This window comes from Pungitius pungitius, chromosome 3 (assembly GCF_949316345.1).
Source record: "Pungitius pungitius chromosome 3, fPunPun2.1, whole genome shotgun sequence".
Taxonomy (NCBI): domain Eukaryota; kingdom Metazoa; phylum Chordata; class Actinopteri; order Perciformes; family Gasterosteidae; genus Pungitius; species Pungitius pungitius.
In genome coordinates, this window is record NC_084902.1 from 18,991,712 (window position 1) to 19,007,061 (window position 15,350).

The 15,350-nt window shown below is 40.6% G+C and overlaps 1 protein-coding gene across 3 annotated transcripts in view; it reads right to left on the reverse strand.

Moving 5' to 3' along the window:
- Window positions 1–13,423, reverse strand: part of bcas3 (BCAS3 microtubule associated cell migration factor) — a 260,468-nt gene extending 247,045 nt beyond the window's left edge. For all 3 annotated transcript variants that reach the window (XM_037479089.2, XM_037479079.2, XM_037479096.2), the window contains exons 1-7: window positions 13,340–13,423; window positions 12,213–12,302; window positions 12,073–12,127; window positions 11,250–11,325; window positions 10,914–11,020; window positions 5,681–5,762; window positions 1,523–1,595 (exon numbers count right to left, since the gene is read on the reverse strand). In XM_037479089.2, the coding sequence (XP_037334986.2) occupies window positions 1,523–1,595; window positions 5,681–5,762; window positions 10,914–11,020; window positions 11,250–11,325; window positions 12,073–12,127; window positions 12,213–12,283 (464 nt within the window). In that variant the 5' untranslated portion in view covers window positions 12,284–12,302; window positions 13,340–13,423. The remainder of the gene's footprint in view (window positions 1–1,522; window positions 1,596–5,680; window positions 5,763–10,913; window positions 11,021–11,249; window positions 11,326–12,072; window positions 12,128–12,212; window positions 12,303–13,339) is intronic.
- Window positions 13,424–15,350: the final 1,927 nt, after the last annotated feature.

Consider the following 15,350-nt stretch of genomic DNA (forward strand, 5'->3'; position numbering starts at 1 on the left):
AATTGTACTTTGCTGTTCTGATGTCTACATTCAGCTAAAAAAACATGTTTGTGAGGGACCGACTGATAGAAAGGCCCTACCCTTTCTGTAAGAAGTTAATGTCGTTGTGTATCCTCTAAAACCAAAAAAAGGGATATTAACAGCTCCAAAATCTAACATGATATCTAGTCAATGGATTTAAATTCCAACCAATCTCTTGTTGCCTCTAAATCTAGTGCTATGTAGTTTGTATGTTTGATGAAGATTACATGCAGTATTCATCCAATTTTAAGGGTTCTACTTTTGTTTTGTTTTGGGTAAAAATATCAGCTATTCTACTTTCATGTAATGAACCAGGATATAACATATTTGGATCAGTATGCTTGTTCTAAACAAGGTGGCTCAGATATAGTAGCAGTTCTCTAATGCTACGTGAGGACAATCCAGTGATTTTTTTTTTTTAATTATTCAAAACTAGCATCCATTCAATGTTTTAAAAATAGTTTTTCAATATTTATTTAATAATATAAAAATGTGTTCATAGCAAATTTATATATTCAGTAGGCTATTCAATTTCAAGATCCTAAAAGCTGAGGGTCTCCCCGATAGTTAGACCAAACGTGGCACAATTCATTTTTTTATATAAATTTGCTCTGAGCGCTTTACAGTCTGCACCATCTGTCCCAAAACCCTCACATCGGCACAGGAAAAACTCAAACCCAACCCAAAAAAATGGAAAAAAAAGGGCAGACTGACAAAGATCCTAAATGAAGCACACGTTTCTTTCTTATCACTCAGTTCAACACACAAAATATTGTTCACATCAGGGCAGGCTCTGACCTAGGTGAAAATTTGCGACCCCCCCACACCTACCACCTATGGGCACATCCATTCCATGTTATCATTCTGATATACATTATAGGTACACTATGTTGTAGGTATTATATTGTACATTTATATTTGATAAATGTACTACAAGCAAATATAATGGTCTCAGAACATTTTAATTTTTAGTAACTTTGGAACTTTACAAATTCAAACAACAAGTGAATTAGCTATCTGGCTTTTATGTGCCTTGGTCGCCTATAGGAAGGGTTCACATGATTATTAAGTGTTACAAACCCTTCTTGATTTAGGCCAAGTCACTAGTGAACAGGGTTTTAGCTGCTTTTAACCAAAAAATGTAACTTTGTCACAACTGGAAACTTTAATTCTTCAACACACATTAACCGCGGAGTCCCTCATTGTTTCATTTTAGTCCTCTTTGGTTTGAAAAATCATATGTCACAGATGAGTGCTATAAACCACAGGCAATATTATCTTACAGCTACATATTTTGGGAGAATGCTGTTTTTTTACATGTTCATGCCTTGGCTTAAATTCAATTAACTTGGTCCGAATTACAAAATAGACCTATAGTAGTGGCCTTAAACTATTCACGAGGTCCATTATAGTCACAGGAGTCTGGCTGCAATGTTTAAACCATCTGAGATCTGGTTGGTGAAGGCGGTGGTGTCAGCTTTATTATGATGCAGGAACTCACCCAGAAGACCCCGTGCTCTTGCAAACCCCCAGGAGAGGCCTCTTGTCAGAAAAGGTGTCTGTGATCAAAGGACCTAAAGAGGAAGCAAAAAAAGGGATGAGAAAGGAATATTCTGCACACAACAAAGAGGGACATTCCATCCATGTGGGCACCATGAGGCCTCTCATGGTGCCCACATGGTGCCCAACCTCATTCAACAGGCAGCCTATTCCCACAACAGGAAACAGAATACATTACTACTGTTGACCCATAATTTTATTATGCTCACAAAACTGTTTGGATTTTACTTGTTTTTTCCAAAATCAGTCCATATTTTGCAAGTTAGCAGCCTATTATCCTCAGCTGCCAAAAAGTGGGATCACTTTTCTGATCCTCCACTATGTGAACTTTTTCCAAAGAAACAAAAAGGTCTAAAAAAAAAAAAAAAGACAGAAATGTTGCAAAAGGGAGCCGGACTTCGCTTTTATTTCATTTCATTTCTTTGGTCGTGATTCAGGGTGGGTTTACATCATGGCAAAGACCCAGCAGACAGATACAAAAACAAACATTTCGCATTAAGTGGAATGATCCTGTGTTTTCCATTATTGTCTCATTCTTGAGGACGGATGGAGGATCGGGGACAGAGAGTAACAGCGCGGTTAGATTGAAGATGTTCCCATTTGAAGGACTGTAATTTGAGGCAGGACAGTAATTAGTTCCTGTGGTATGGCGTGAGAGCCAGCGAGCTCTCCCTACCAGCCTCCAACACTCCCGACAGGGCATTTCTTCCTTTTTGTCATCACACAATGTCACAAATGTGAGCTGTAACATAAATATAACTCCCACAAACCTTCGGGGAAAAATACATTTTATATATAAAAATACTTCTGATTTAATAGTATCAAAGAGTATTTGAAGCAAGTACTGCTGGCCTTCATACAGATGTTTGCATGTTTCACGGTAACAGAAGGTGTAGTAGCACAACATTGCAGCCAACTTTCTCGTTAAACGTCATAGAAAAAAAAAAGCATCCAGAGCATGGTCCATCGTGAAGAAATAGAAACTGACCTACACAGAATAGTGTACATATATATATATTATATATTATATATATATATATATATATATATTCACGTTTGCTCAATGCTCATGTCATCAATCAGGGGAACAGTGTAGCCTAATTTTCCAAGACAACGGATGATCACAGGTTGGAAACTGCAGAGGATGTGGCTACATGCCTTTACTCCCTTTGGAAAACCACTGCTCTGTATTCTAGGAAAAGCGAACCTATAATCAACACCTATTTTCGGGTCTCTCTAAGTCCACCCACCCACGGCTCGCATCCCAGACAATTGGCCTTTATTGGCTGACCACAGTGCGACACTGTTTGCGCCCTGGCAGATTGCAATCACTGTCCTTCCCTCCGGTAGCACATTTCATATTTATTTTCTGCTGAGAGAATTGCTTCCCTCATGTGTTGGGGCTATCTGCTGCTTCTTATTACTGTGGTTTGCTTTCATCCTCTTCCAGCGGCCTTCGAATGCCACCATTGTGTGTTATTGAAATCTGCCAAAAGACCGGAACATGGAGAGAGAACAAAAAGGCGATTTTCCTCCAGAGAAAATAAATAAATTAAAAAAGGAACAAACCAGAGAGGCTATACAGCAGCATTGTCAGCACTGACTGACACCTGCAGAAATGAAATGCTAACATCATGTCTGGAGATCATCTATGAACCAGAAAACCATTTGCACCATCATTTTAATCACAGCACTGGTAAGTAATAAGATAATAAAAAGTGGAAAGAGGATTAAGATAAGCAGACAATGTATATTACTTCCCAAAATTTGATGTGGTTTGTTTAAGAAATAGGCTAAAAATACATTGAATACAATTGATAGTGCTGTTATTTTACTAATAACCTGTTCGGTAAAGCCTGGAACACACCAAGCCGACGCCGACAAACTAGTGGCGACGAGAGCAGACTGGAGAATCGGCTCACGTCGGCAGCGTCTGGGTCCAAAGTTGCCCTGTCACACCAAGCCGATTCTGGGACCCGACGGCCAAGTAGCACGTCCGTTATGTGCCTGCCGGTTTTTTTCTTCTAGTGCACTGGTCCGCTGGCTGAGCAGCCAATCAGAATGATCAGAAGGCCAGACTGATTCAACATGTTGAATCGGCCATAACAAAGCCGACGAGGACCGACTTCGGCCGACGGTGCGGAACACAGTGATGAGATTTAGTCTGCTGACGCGCGAAAACTGCCCGACGGGCGACCGTCGGCTTGGTGTGTTCCAGGCTTAAATACAGGTAGCTGCTTCCCTTTGTGTGCACCGAGAGAGCCAAAAGAGAGGTAGTGAGTAACAGGCAGGAATTCTAATTATGTAACTCTGACAGTATTTAGTACACTTATTAAACACACAATAAAATCTTTTTTTTAGAAGAACCCTTTGTTTAAGCGACGAGGATGCCAGTTTGATTATGCATCAAAAATAAAAGCCCTGTCCACCTAGATAGGTGTTTCCACATACAGTCTCTAATTGGACCTTTCCTCGGGCTGCAGTTAGTTGGACCAATGCTTGAATTGAAATAGGTCACTAAACTCAATAAATCAGAATGATAGAGATTTGATTTCCCCAACCCAAACAAGTGCAACAAAAGGAAAAGAGCCGAGAAACACTCAACAGACATCCACCCTCCAGATATACGTACCGTTCAAACAGGCACTACATTTGTGTTTAGTCAGTCCATAGAATTGTATATTAGCTCAGCTACAATTAGCTGTGCCAACCATGTACATTAATCAGAATTAGCTATGCGTTAATAATCATTGGGTGCCTTGAAACTCAAAAGCAATAAAGCAATCTATTGTATAATATTAGTTTTATAATACCTTATTCGAAACTGGGCTTTAAATTAAACGAACACAAGAAACCGTTTTAGTTCATCATTACAGATAACTTTAAGCCACTCAACTGCATTTCTTAAAAGCCATTTGATTTCCTACTTTCCCAGGATGATATAACTATTCATCCAACATGTTTCCTGCCAGCATTACATTATTGATTACATAATTGATGGACGATATTTCAAAACAGTTGCCTGCATAACTGTTAAAATCGTTACTGTTTTGAGGCGAACGGTCATCTAAAGATTTGATTCATGTTTAAAGTTTCTTATATAAACAGCCAGCCCCGGATGAACTATGATGAGAAATTATTCTCAGAAGTGGAATCGGTCCAATTAATAAATTAAAGTATACACAACACATACCTGCTATTTTCAAAAAAGATGGATTGGTCTGTTGTACAGACCAGTGCAGGCTCAGTGGGAGCAGCAACAAAGGGCCGACTTCAGAGGCTTTCCCCGCTGACTAACAGGCCAGTTCTACTCAACAGATGAGGTAGCCTGGGCCGGCTTTCATTTGAATACCATCCAAAACAGCAGCAGGATGTGCTGTACAAAATTCCATTTCAGAATTGAGCCTTAAAATGACAAAATCAGGTTATTCAAAGTCTGCAGTGTTGGCCCTCTGAAAATATTCTTCAGATCACAATTGGACTATCCTGGAGAAATAAAACTTTTTTTTCTTTTCCTTTTTTTTTTTTAAAATTGTTCCTGAAAAAAAAAAAAAAGACTTCTGAGAAAGTGCATCTAAAAGTACATAATGGTACGTGTGCCATATCCCATCTGCATTTCGGGGTTTAGAAAGATACATAGTGTTTAAAATTAAAGATAAGGGAGCAATTATGAGTGGCAATTAATTTGATGAGACAAGGTGAAAACAGCTGAGTTGCAAAACCGACATTGCGGTTTGGCCCTTTATAGATTGTTTGCTTACCATTTCCATAAAACAATGTGATTTAGTGGCGTTAGTAGGGAGAGTGGGGGTTTCCCAGTTTCCATTCTCTACTGTATAGACACCAAAAATCTATTTCCACTGACAAGACTTTTATTATGATTTCCAAAAAATGTATTTCAACCAGTGGAGATACCACAACAGAGAAAACCCTGCCGTGGTGGTGCTGCATCTTTAGCCTTTAGGCGGTACACAAAAACAACATGACTAGTTTATGCAGACACACGGAGCAGTGCCTCATGCAAAGATACAATATGTATTTGCTTTGATCAGTGACATCCTTGCTTTATATTCAGGCTCATGACACAGAAGATACTCACTGATATGAGGAGCAGGCAGGATGCGAGCAGCTCGCACAGGACCATGGCGGACTGAGAACAGCTCTTGGGCTTCACCTGCCAACTGAAAGAAATGATCAGAGTTTAAGACCTTACAGCTTATATTAAGAGGTGTGGACAAACAACACTGTCAGTCCCTGGTGTCACTTTGGGCATGTCTAGTATAGTGTGGCCATGCTCATTATAGCCTACACAGGGGGAGTGTATGGTTGTAAGCAGACAGAGGGGAGTTTACATACTGCAAGAGAAACCTCAATATGGGTTTACTGGTGAGTGATTTGTATCTTTGCGGCCCTTTTGCTTCATCTTAGGGTCCTGACCACCCTCATGTAACCACGCTCAGTCACCCCGGTCGCTGAAACTTATGTCCATCGACCCTCCTCATCAAACAAGTACATTCCAGCACTGTGCCGCAGGTTTGGGATTACATCTAGGGATGAACACTAAAGGTTTCCATATTAAAGAGGATTTTAATGTGTACTGTGTGCCTGCTCTTTAGTACGGTTGCTGTGTCCGGTTTAATGCTTCATGTGTTCATATGGGTCAATGGCCTGAGAGACGTGCCTTGCGTGTGTAATCACACATTGTTCTGAGTGCAGAATGCCCCCCTTTTATTATTCTTTTATGCCTTAAATTACAGCAAAACCTGCATTATCACTTTACTAGTGCATTAATCTGGTTGTTTGAAGTCTTTAAACCCATCAGAGGGGATAATCGCTCTTTTGTGAAATTAGTGGCTTTTTCAAAGTGGCGGATTTGTGGCTGCGTTTTTATTCAAAGTGCTTCATGCCCAGCAGTGGTAGATTAACACTGGAGACACAAGCAGGTTATACAAGCACTGATAGCAGGAATAAGAGGAGGTTGGCAGCAGGGCAGGATTCCTGCACAAGCAAATGGACCTGCAGCCGGGGGAATAATGGAATTTGCTGGATTAAAATAAGGAGAAGGGAGGGCCGTAGGTTAATGCGCCCCGGGTTATTGTGCATTACCCCGGCGCTCATCCCTGTCTTACATGACTGTGTGACATCCGCTGCCATCAACAACATTCCCACCATTACATTAGCGGTCCATCGTATGCAATATGCCAAATTGTTTTTTTTAAGGTTTTTTTTCCCTGAGCACGGTTATTCATTATATACATTTCATTTGTGGGTTTTTTTGTGGAATCACAGTGTCTGCTCTTTTGTTTTAATCTCTCAAATGTAATACCATAAGCTGTGAACGGATATCTAGGGCATATTCACAAGTGAGCCTGCTTACTAACACAGTGCTGGACATATTGGAGGTTTGGGGGGGCGGCGGCAAGTGCTTCAGGGATTGGACAGTAACAGGTGCTTGTGCACACCCTTCCATAATGTGCAGCAGTAACATGATAAGAGTGCACACGTTGAGCAAACTGAAGGCAACCGAACTTTTTTTGTGAAACAAAGTAATGACTAGCAGTGCAGAATATATGTGGTCTATCTAAGTCATCTTACATTTATCTAATGACTCATTTGAATGAATTGTAGAATTGAAAATCAACATTTTCTTTTTTTTCTCATTTTCAAACTCAAACTCCAGACTGCGATCCTGCCTGGTTCCCTTCATGCTGGTTCCTGTAATTTTTTCACTCTGGAATTTTAAAACATTCAAGTAACTTTTAGTTCAAAACAATCAAGAGTTCTGTTTGGGAGGGTAAAGAAAATGCACTTTCACTGAGCGGTCAAATCTTAAGTCACATGTTCAAACGGATCATAGTCTTTTTAGTAATACGGCTGCAGCTCTTCAGCACATCCGCTGACACTTGTCCTGAGCAGGTCCTTTTCTCTTGACACGCAGGCAGGTAGACGACTGGTCCACTAGTCTGCCTCTTATCGGGCTACCCTGGACGACACCTCTCTAGTGGAAGGCAACATAATCTACATCGCCTAAACAGCTCTGTCAGCATCTGCACAAGCGGTCAGGAGTCCCAATCTCACAAGTGTGTGAAAGTCTGTGTGCACGCGTGCTTGTTCGTACTCTGCCGGGCCATTATGGAGGGTGTCGGCTTAGCAACTGTCACAAACACTTCACAGCCACTCGAGAGCCAGAGGCCGAGGCACCTTCAGTGCTTACTTAAAACCCTGTGGAAAAACACAACCCAGAAACATCCCATAAACTTGAAAAAAAGACGGAAAGAAAAACACCGGGGAAGCCTAGCGTTTGATGACAAGCCGTGTGAATCGGGATTAGTGTTCCAGTGAGGAGCCACTGAAACAACTGGAAGTCTCTGAGAGCAGCTCTCATCACAATGTATGTGTTCACAGGTAAAGTCAGAGTGTGTCCTCTTACCCGCAGCGGTTTATAAAAGGGCCTGATTAAGGACTTCGGTGTGTTTGGATCTTACGGGATGAATGTGAAGGTTGCATGTTTCAGTGACAGCAAGTACATGAAAGGCGATACTCAGTGAGCGAAAGCTTCAAAGAGCATTTGTGAAGGCGCAGAGTCGGCCATCTAATGATTTTCCATGTTTTCTGAGTGAGACCCTTTTGCTCAGGATCGGTTTGGCCCGGTCACGACTACATGCTTGAAAAGAGAAATGACCAAAGAGGGCACTTATGTCTAGAAGTTTACCCTATGTATCTATGATACGTTTTTAAAATGTATTTATAAATCAGTCAATTTCTAAGGTTCATATCTGAGCTGTAAATCACAGAAGTCTTATTAATCAGTGTGATCCTATTATGAAAAGGTCTCCACCTGGTGGCTATGTTGCATGTTAGGAGTCTGCTGATAACACGAGCGCCATCAGACTGCAGAGGTCAGAGCCCTAAACTCTTAGTTAGGATGAGGAGGTGCAGAAAGAAGGCCATGTATACTACAAACACACCACTTATATTATTTCAAACTGTATAACCACGGATAAATGACAAGATGGGACACATTCCACACAAAGCAATGCAAAACAAACAGGGATAGCTGGATGTAGTGGGAATTCTGTTTCATGATGCTTGCAACCCCCAGTCCACTTGAAGGAGTGTGCATACTGTGGATGGCTATAAAAGTGTAGAATGTGTGGGAACAATGTATCTGTATCTCTCTCTCTCTCTCTCGTCATTGTCTTTTTATACATTTTAGTAGTACTTCTCCCCTAAAATTAAAAAAAAAAACTTGACTAAAGACAATATCAAAAAGGGCATCTATGGCCAATAGCCCTGCAACAATAAAAAAAAAATACAAAATAGTAATAAATACTCTATATATAACATGTAACATATAACATGTTATATCTATATATAACATATCAACTTGCTGTTCATCTGTATATTCATCCTCCACTTCGGTTCTCTGACTAACCGTTATTATACAAACTAGTGAAGTTCAGCAAGATGTTAGGACCTGTTATGGTTGGTTACAGCTCTTCTGCCTGAGCAGGAAGAGAGCTACTCGTACCAAAGTCTGTCATAAACATGATCAACATTGCCACCAAGTGGACATCGACTGAAATGCAACACTGAGAGAATGCTTCAACAATGCATTTTTGGTATGTTCAATTTTACATATGTTTACAACACATCTATTTGAGTTGCTGTTTTTTATTATACTTTAATATAATTTAAAGTAATGATATTACTTTCATATTTCCGGGATTTTTCAACCCTATGCTTAACTAAGAAAATATTTAGTTTTAACATTTATTAACGTTTATGAATCTGAAAACTTTATTAAACCTGTATGGCTAATGCTGTGGGGTTTAACTTTTGCTCGGGGTGATAAAAGTCACCACACATAACTACATCTCTAAAGTTTTGGGCAGGGGACACAAAGAATTTGACTCGAGTTTGAACTTTAACTCTCATGAAGCACATGACTGTGACGTTATCCAAGCACACACTCTATTGTTGGGACTGTGTATTGACAGGATAAGTAACAAAAGTTATTGTCAACACTTTGTCATTTCAAAAAAACTAAATGACAGTTTTGACAGTTGTTTACATTATGCTTCCATTTAAACCTTCTGTTTCAGAAAGCGAGATCTTGAGACACTGGGTCAGTAACCATGGTAACGTCTCCTCCTCGCTTACATAACCACACATGCAGTTTTATTTTGTGATTATTCGGCACTTAATTCGGCACATTAAATAGACCATTAGAGAATCTTTGCTGGAAGTCAGACTGTACATCCTTGTCATTTATCTTACTTGTATCATTATGTAGGCATGTTCGAGTGAATTCTGGGGAACGCGGTGTGTGCGGTGGCCACTACCTCAGGACAATGATTGAGTTGGAGGGTTATAATTCACAGCGATCTGGTCCGGTTATAATTCTCCCTACCTTGATAGGTTTAGACTACATTACCCATGTGCCCTAGTGGCATGATAAGAGCATGATGATTGAGTATGATTGAGAGAGAGTTGTCACAGGGAATGCTGAGTGTGCAATAAATCCAGGATTTTGTTTTTGCAACTAGCAAAAGCCTAGCTGTCTTTTTGTTCTTGACACTTTTACAATAGTGTGGGAAAAATTTGATGGTGGTGCAGCTGCAGAAATTAGTTTAAAGTACGTTTTAAGTTTTAAACAGGCTGTGACTAGTCTGAAACGTGTTTGAGTAGTATTTCAGTGATGCTGCTTGGAGAGACTCAAAGCTTATTAACGCTGATCAGAATAGAAGTCTAACATTTAAAGCCTACTGCTGTTCCAGCTTGATCACCAAACACATTATTCCTGGAGCAGATAGTGAGCTTATGATCTTGTCTTAATGGGCTTAATCTGTGCACCTGCAGTTAGCAGTGTTGTCAAATTTTAGCTGAATAATAAATATATTGTTTTAACTTAATGACACTTGCCCTGCTCTGACTATTTTCTTCTTAACATCTTCTTCTTCTTCATGATCAACAACTCCCCCAGATTTAAGTGTAGGCTCTGCCTTCTATTGACTTGTTGCCATGGAAAATCGTGGTGTCACAGCGCCACTGAGGATGGTGGCTTTCTTTCTTTGCGCAAAAGCTTAACTCAGCTCAACTCTGAGTTGATGGAACAGACTGTGATCAACTGTTGTGGAACTGAACCTCAGACCTTTCTATCTCAGGGTCGGACTTGGGGTCACTGGTCAGAAGAGCTGTGGCATATCAATTCTTTGGAGTTGCTTTTGACCCCAATGTGTGTGTCATAAATCAACAGTTATGGCACAAAAGCAGGTAGCAGTTAAAAGGATGACGTTGCAGCTCTACAGGCTCAGAGGCAGGTGACTCACAGATACGCTCCAGATCTGCATCCCATCAGTGTAGCCGATCATGAGGCACAAAGGAGGCTCAGTAGTGCCACTGTGCATCTCCATGAACTCCGGGTTGCGGGAAGTGTCTGTTCAAAAAAAAGATGGAGACATTCAGTTTCAAGTTTCATTTTCTAACGGGTTGGACACTGATAAAGATAAAGATGTTTTACTTTTCACATGTTTTACTCAAGCTTTTCTTTACTATTTTTATTTAAAAGTCTTTTTTTTTAATTATTACTATAGTATTTCTCTGCACTTGGTTATCTAATCCTCTCCACTCCTATTAAACAAACTGCAGCGGTACGACACACTTACCGTTAACGTCAGCTCTCTCAAATCGAACCCATATGATCTTCTCTTTCTCATCAGTGGGCGGAGCACCGGTATACGCCTGCAGATTGACAGGAGAGGCAGAGATACAGTATACATTGTTGGAGCAATTTCTGTACTTTCACATTTTTCCAGCAGGATTTGAGAAAGTCACACGTTGAGATGTGAAACAAACTTGAGACTAACAATCCTTCACAACGTATAGTTGATTTCTAATATGGTAACGTGGTGCATCTTTGTCAAAATTCTGATTCATGTGTTCAAGCCTCAAGACTGCTGCTGTGTCCACGATGCATACTACGCACGGATATTATACAGTAGATACTACTACAGCGCTTCCCCTTTCCGTTTACAGCTTTGGGGGGGGTACCATAATGCTAGCGGAAACACTGCTATTTACTAATCGGTGTAGAGCAGCTAGTGTCAAAGAAATCAATGTACTTTCCCATATTAAACCAAGGGAAAGGGTAAACTAATCTTCAGAATAGGAATGTTATAAAAACTGTTCCTAAAAATATTGAATTGTTAGTTTGTTTTCTGAGATTTTACTGGGGGTGGCTCGTATCTATGTATTCATATCTAAGAGTGGGATTCGCTCTAATATTTCCTTTGGGCCATTGTATTGTACATTGAGATAACAATGAGTTCCTCAATACCCCCCCACCAAAGGTACAGTGTTTCCCAGACTTAAGATTATTATACCATAACTTTTCTTTTGTGAACATGACCGCATACTAATTGAAATCAGACAGTTATTTGGGATCCAACTTGACTTAGCTGCAAGTATGAGAGAAGATATGACAGCTACCTGGGGGACCACATCCTGCAGGAAGGTCACCACGCTTTCCATGTATGACTGCTCCCTGTAATGCAAAAAAACACACGTCATATTCATGCATATACAAACTGTATCATTTGTAAGAAAATAATCAAAGATTGTGTCCTTACGTAGCAGCTTGTGCTCGCACCAAAACCCCTCCAGCACACCGACTAGGTCTGCGTGGAGAGTCCGACGCCATTTTGTCTTTTTTTCTTATCCTGTAAATGTACAAAGCGACATTTCAACACAACAGCGGCATACAAATAAAACCAAATAGTATCCCTCTGCTTAATACAAATTAAACATGAAATGCATGTGGAATGAAAATGAGGTAAGAATTGTTTTCTCTTGCGCTGTTAAACTATTCAAATACTGTATAAAAACATGAGTTAACATGGAGAATACAAAGACAAGCATCATATTAAAGTGATGGTGCCATGTGAGCATCAGTTGATTTGGGATTCCTTTCAACTTTTCTTCTTTTGAAGCCGTTCTAAAGACCCGATGTGGTCCTTGGCACGATAAGGAGACAACATTAGATTAAGATGCCTCAAAGTCATTGGTTCAGTCAATGGTTAGCAGGAGACCTTTGAGCTGACACCGAACACGCTGATGGAATTCTACTTTTCAGCTCTCATGAGAGCACCTCAGGGTGCCCTGGAGAATGAAAAACCTTAAATTCCATAAGAATTGATCTCCAAAATCATCCAACAACATTACCTTCATATCGTTAAGCACTGAAGGCATTTGTTAAAGCAACTCACATCTGTGTCAGTGCAGTAGTCTTCAGATGAATAGATTACTAGTTCACTAACGGTGAAGGTATCGTCTCCTAAGACGTCACTGTCACACCGGTTCCACTTATGAAACTGTGTCAACAACAGGGTAGAGCAGGCTGAGGTGTCGGTCTCCATTCCTTTAATAAAAGGATCAGCTCCTCTAACCTCAATGGCAAGCTTGCCCTTCGCAGCCTCGGTTACTGCAAACATAATTCCTGCTAGCTTGCAAAACAAGCAAAGAAAAGGGCCACTCTAGTAACATCTGTCCGGTCCATACGATACAACCATTGGCTAACGTGGGACTTGTATTGGTAGACACACAGGGACTCCTCAGCTAACTTAGCTAGCATTAGCATTACCGTAGGCTGATTAAACTACCGTGCAGAGATAAGACAATACAGTTAAACCCTCGAAGCAAGAGCTGTATTCATCATGTTTCAGTCGGACATTGTGTTCGAGCGGGTATAGTTACAAACCGAGGAGCAGAACGTTAAATATGTCCTTAGCCGTGGACTCGTGTGCTGGTCCGAGGAGCTCTTTACATCATCGTCAAAACACAAACAGTCTGTATTTGCGGAACACTGTCGTGTTTTTGAAAGCCAATCAGAACAAAGAAGCGTTTTCGTGCACCCAATCTGCCGATAGACAGGGCGGGGCTACGCATGCGTCATATTTTATATACAATTTTCTTGGCAAAATAAATTAGATCGGAATTGTAAAAATGATGAAGAAATAGCCCTTATCTTTTTATGCTTATAAATGAATAACGAAAGCATAATATTTTTTAATAAAAAAGAGAAACTAAGCAGGGCAAGTTTTGTAAACAAAGGACCATTAATGAATCAGTCGACTAATTTAAGAATACATTAGTAATCTTTGTGTTACCTGGTGATATTCTACGCACAAGAGCCAGAATCAACTGAGCCAGAGACTACTATAACGACAACTGTTTATTAAATTAACTACACAAACAAATAAACTCTACTCAACTCTACAAGTCACAATTAAAAGAGATTAAGGACAGTTAACTTAATATATAAATAAAACAAAACAAATGCCTTAAACGCAAACAATCTCAATCAATTCACAAAAATCGCATCATTCACGCTGGCCCCAACGGAGGGGAGTGGGGGGGGGGGGGGGGGGGGGCTGTCTTATCCGCCTGAAAACTTCCGCCATTTCTTTTCCTCCGGCATCAACCATGGAAGACATAACAACTAAGTACCTTTTGTCATGTCGGACTACCAAACGCCATCGCATTTGGGTGCAAAATAGCATCAGTAGGCGCAGAACAATGACGTGCAGTCTGGGTAGGCAGGCACTCCTACCCTGCCAAAGTGAAAACATGAAAATGTTTATTAAACAATAGGAGTTCCTTATTTTAAAGCATGAAAAAATAACGGAAAAAACAAATATCAAAATGGCCAACTTCTGGTTTGGTCTCAAGATGCTACATATGCCTACCAAGTTACACACATGTAGGTCAAACGTAGTGCTCGGGCTGCTTAAATAAATATTTGTAGAGGGCGCGATTGAGAAAAATTGCCATTTTGAAGGATTAAAATCATATCAGGTTCTTTAAATGTCTGTGCCCCCTCAATCCTCTAGAAAGGGCTCCCAGGTGCAGGAATGTCGGCCAAATAGGAGACAAAAACTTCCAAAAAACCCTCTCCGGGGAGAAAATGTGGAAGAATGGATGGCCTTAGCGTCCTTCCCCTAGACCTTAATCTACATTGTGGCAGGATCTAACCCACAAATGTAATAACTAATATCTAATGACACAATGGCCTGGCGTCTCTCCATCTCAAAAAGTCAGTTATCAATCTTGACAACTGGAGCCACTAAGGCCTCAAGCTCTGCCGGTCAAGAGGTGCTAATTGATCCTTAATCCCCTCAGAGACTCCAAACCAGAAGGCGTCTGCCAGAGATGGAAAGTTCCACTGGCTATCTGCTGCTAGGGTGCAGAAGCAAATGGCATAATCCGACGCACAGCTGCTCCCCTGCCGGAGAGAAAAAACTCTACCAGGTAGAGCGGAACGCACAGCGCTGTCCTCTGCTGAGTCCATCAGTGGTCAGATTGTACTGTCACGGTTCAAGGCTGGGTTAGGACTCAAGAGCAGACACTCACACTGGGGACGCGATGAGGTTGAAAGAAAGATGGTTCTTTACTGTTCACCAAAAGTAATAAAATAAAGAATTCAAAGCATATCTCCAACCGGGAGCGAGCAAAAATCTGCAAAAGACTAAGTCATCAGCCATTTAATAAATACAAAGGACAGGCACGAGAGACATGACCTGTATATTGCGCATAGATGAATTTGTGCTAAAAGGCAGATTTTTTGAAATAACTTTTAATCTACTCTACTAGTTGTGTCTGAAAAAGCTCAATGAAGCAACTGGCCAATATAAATGCTGATGTTGTTGTACACACATACACACAAGAAACCATTCAACATGAATTTTTGTGATGTAATTACTTTTCATTTG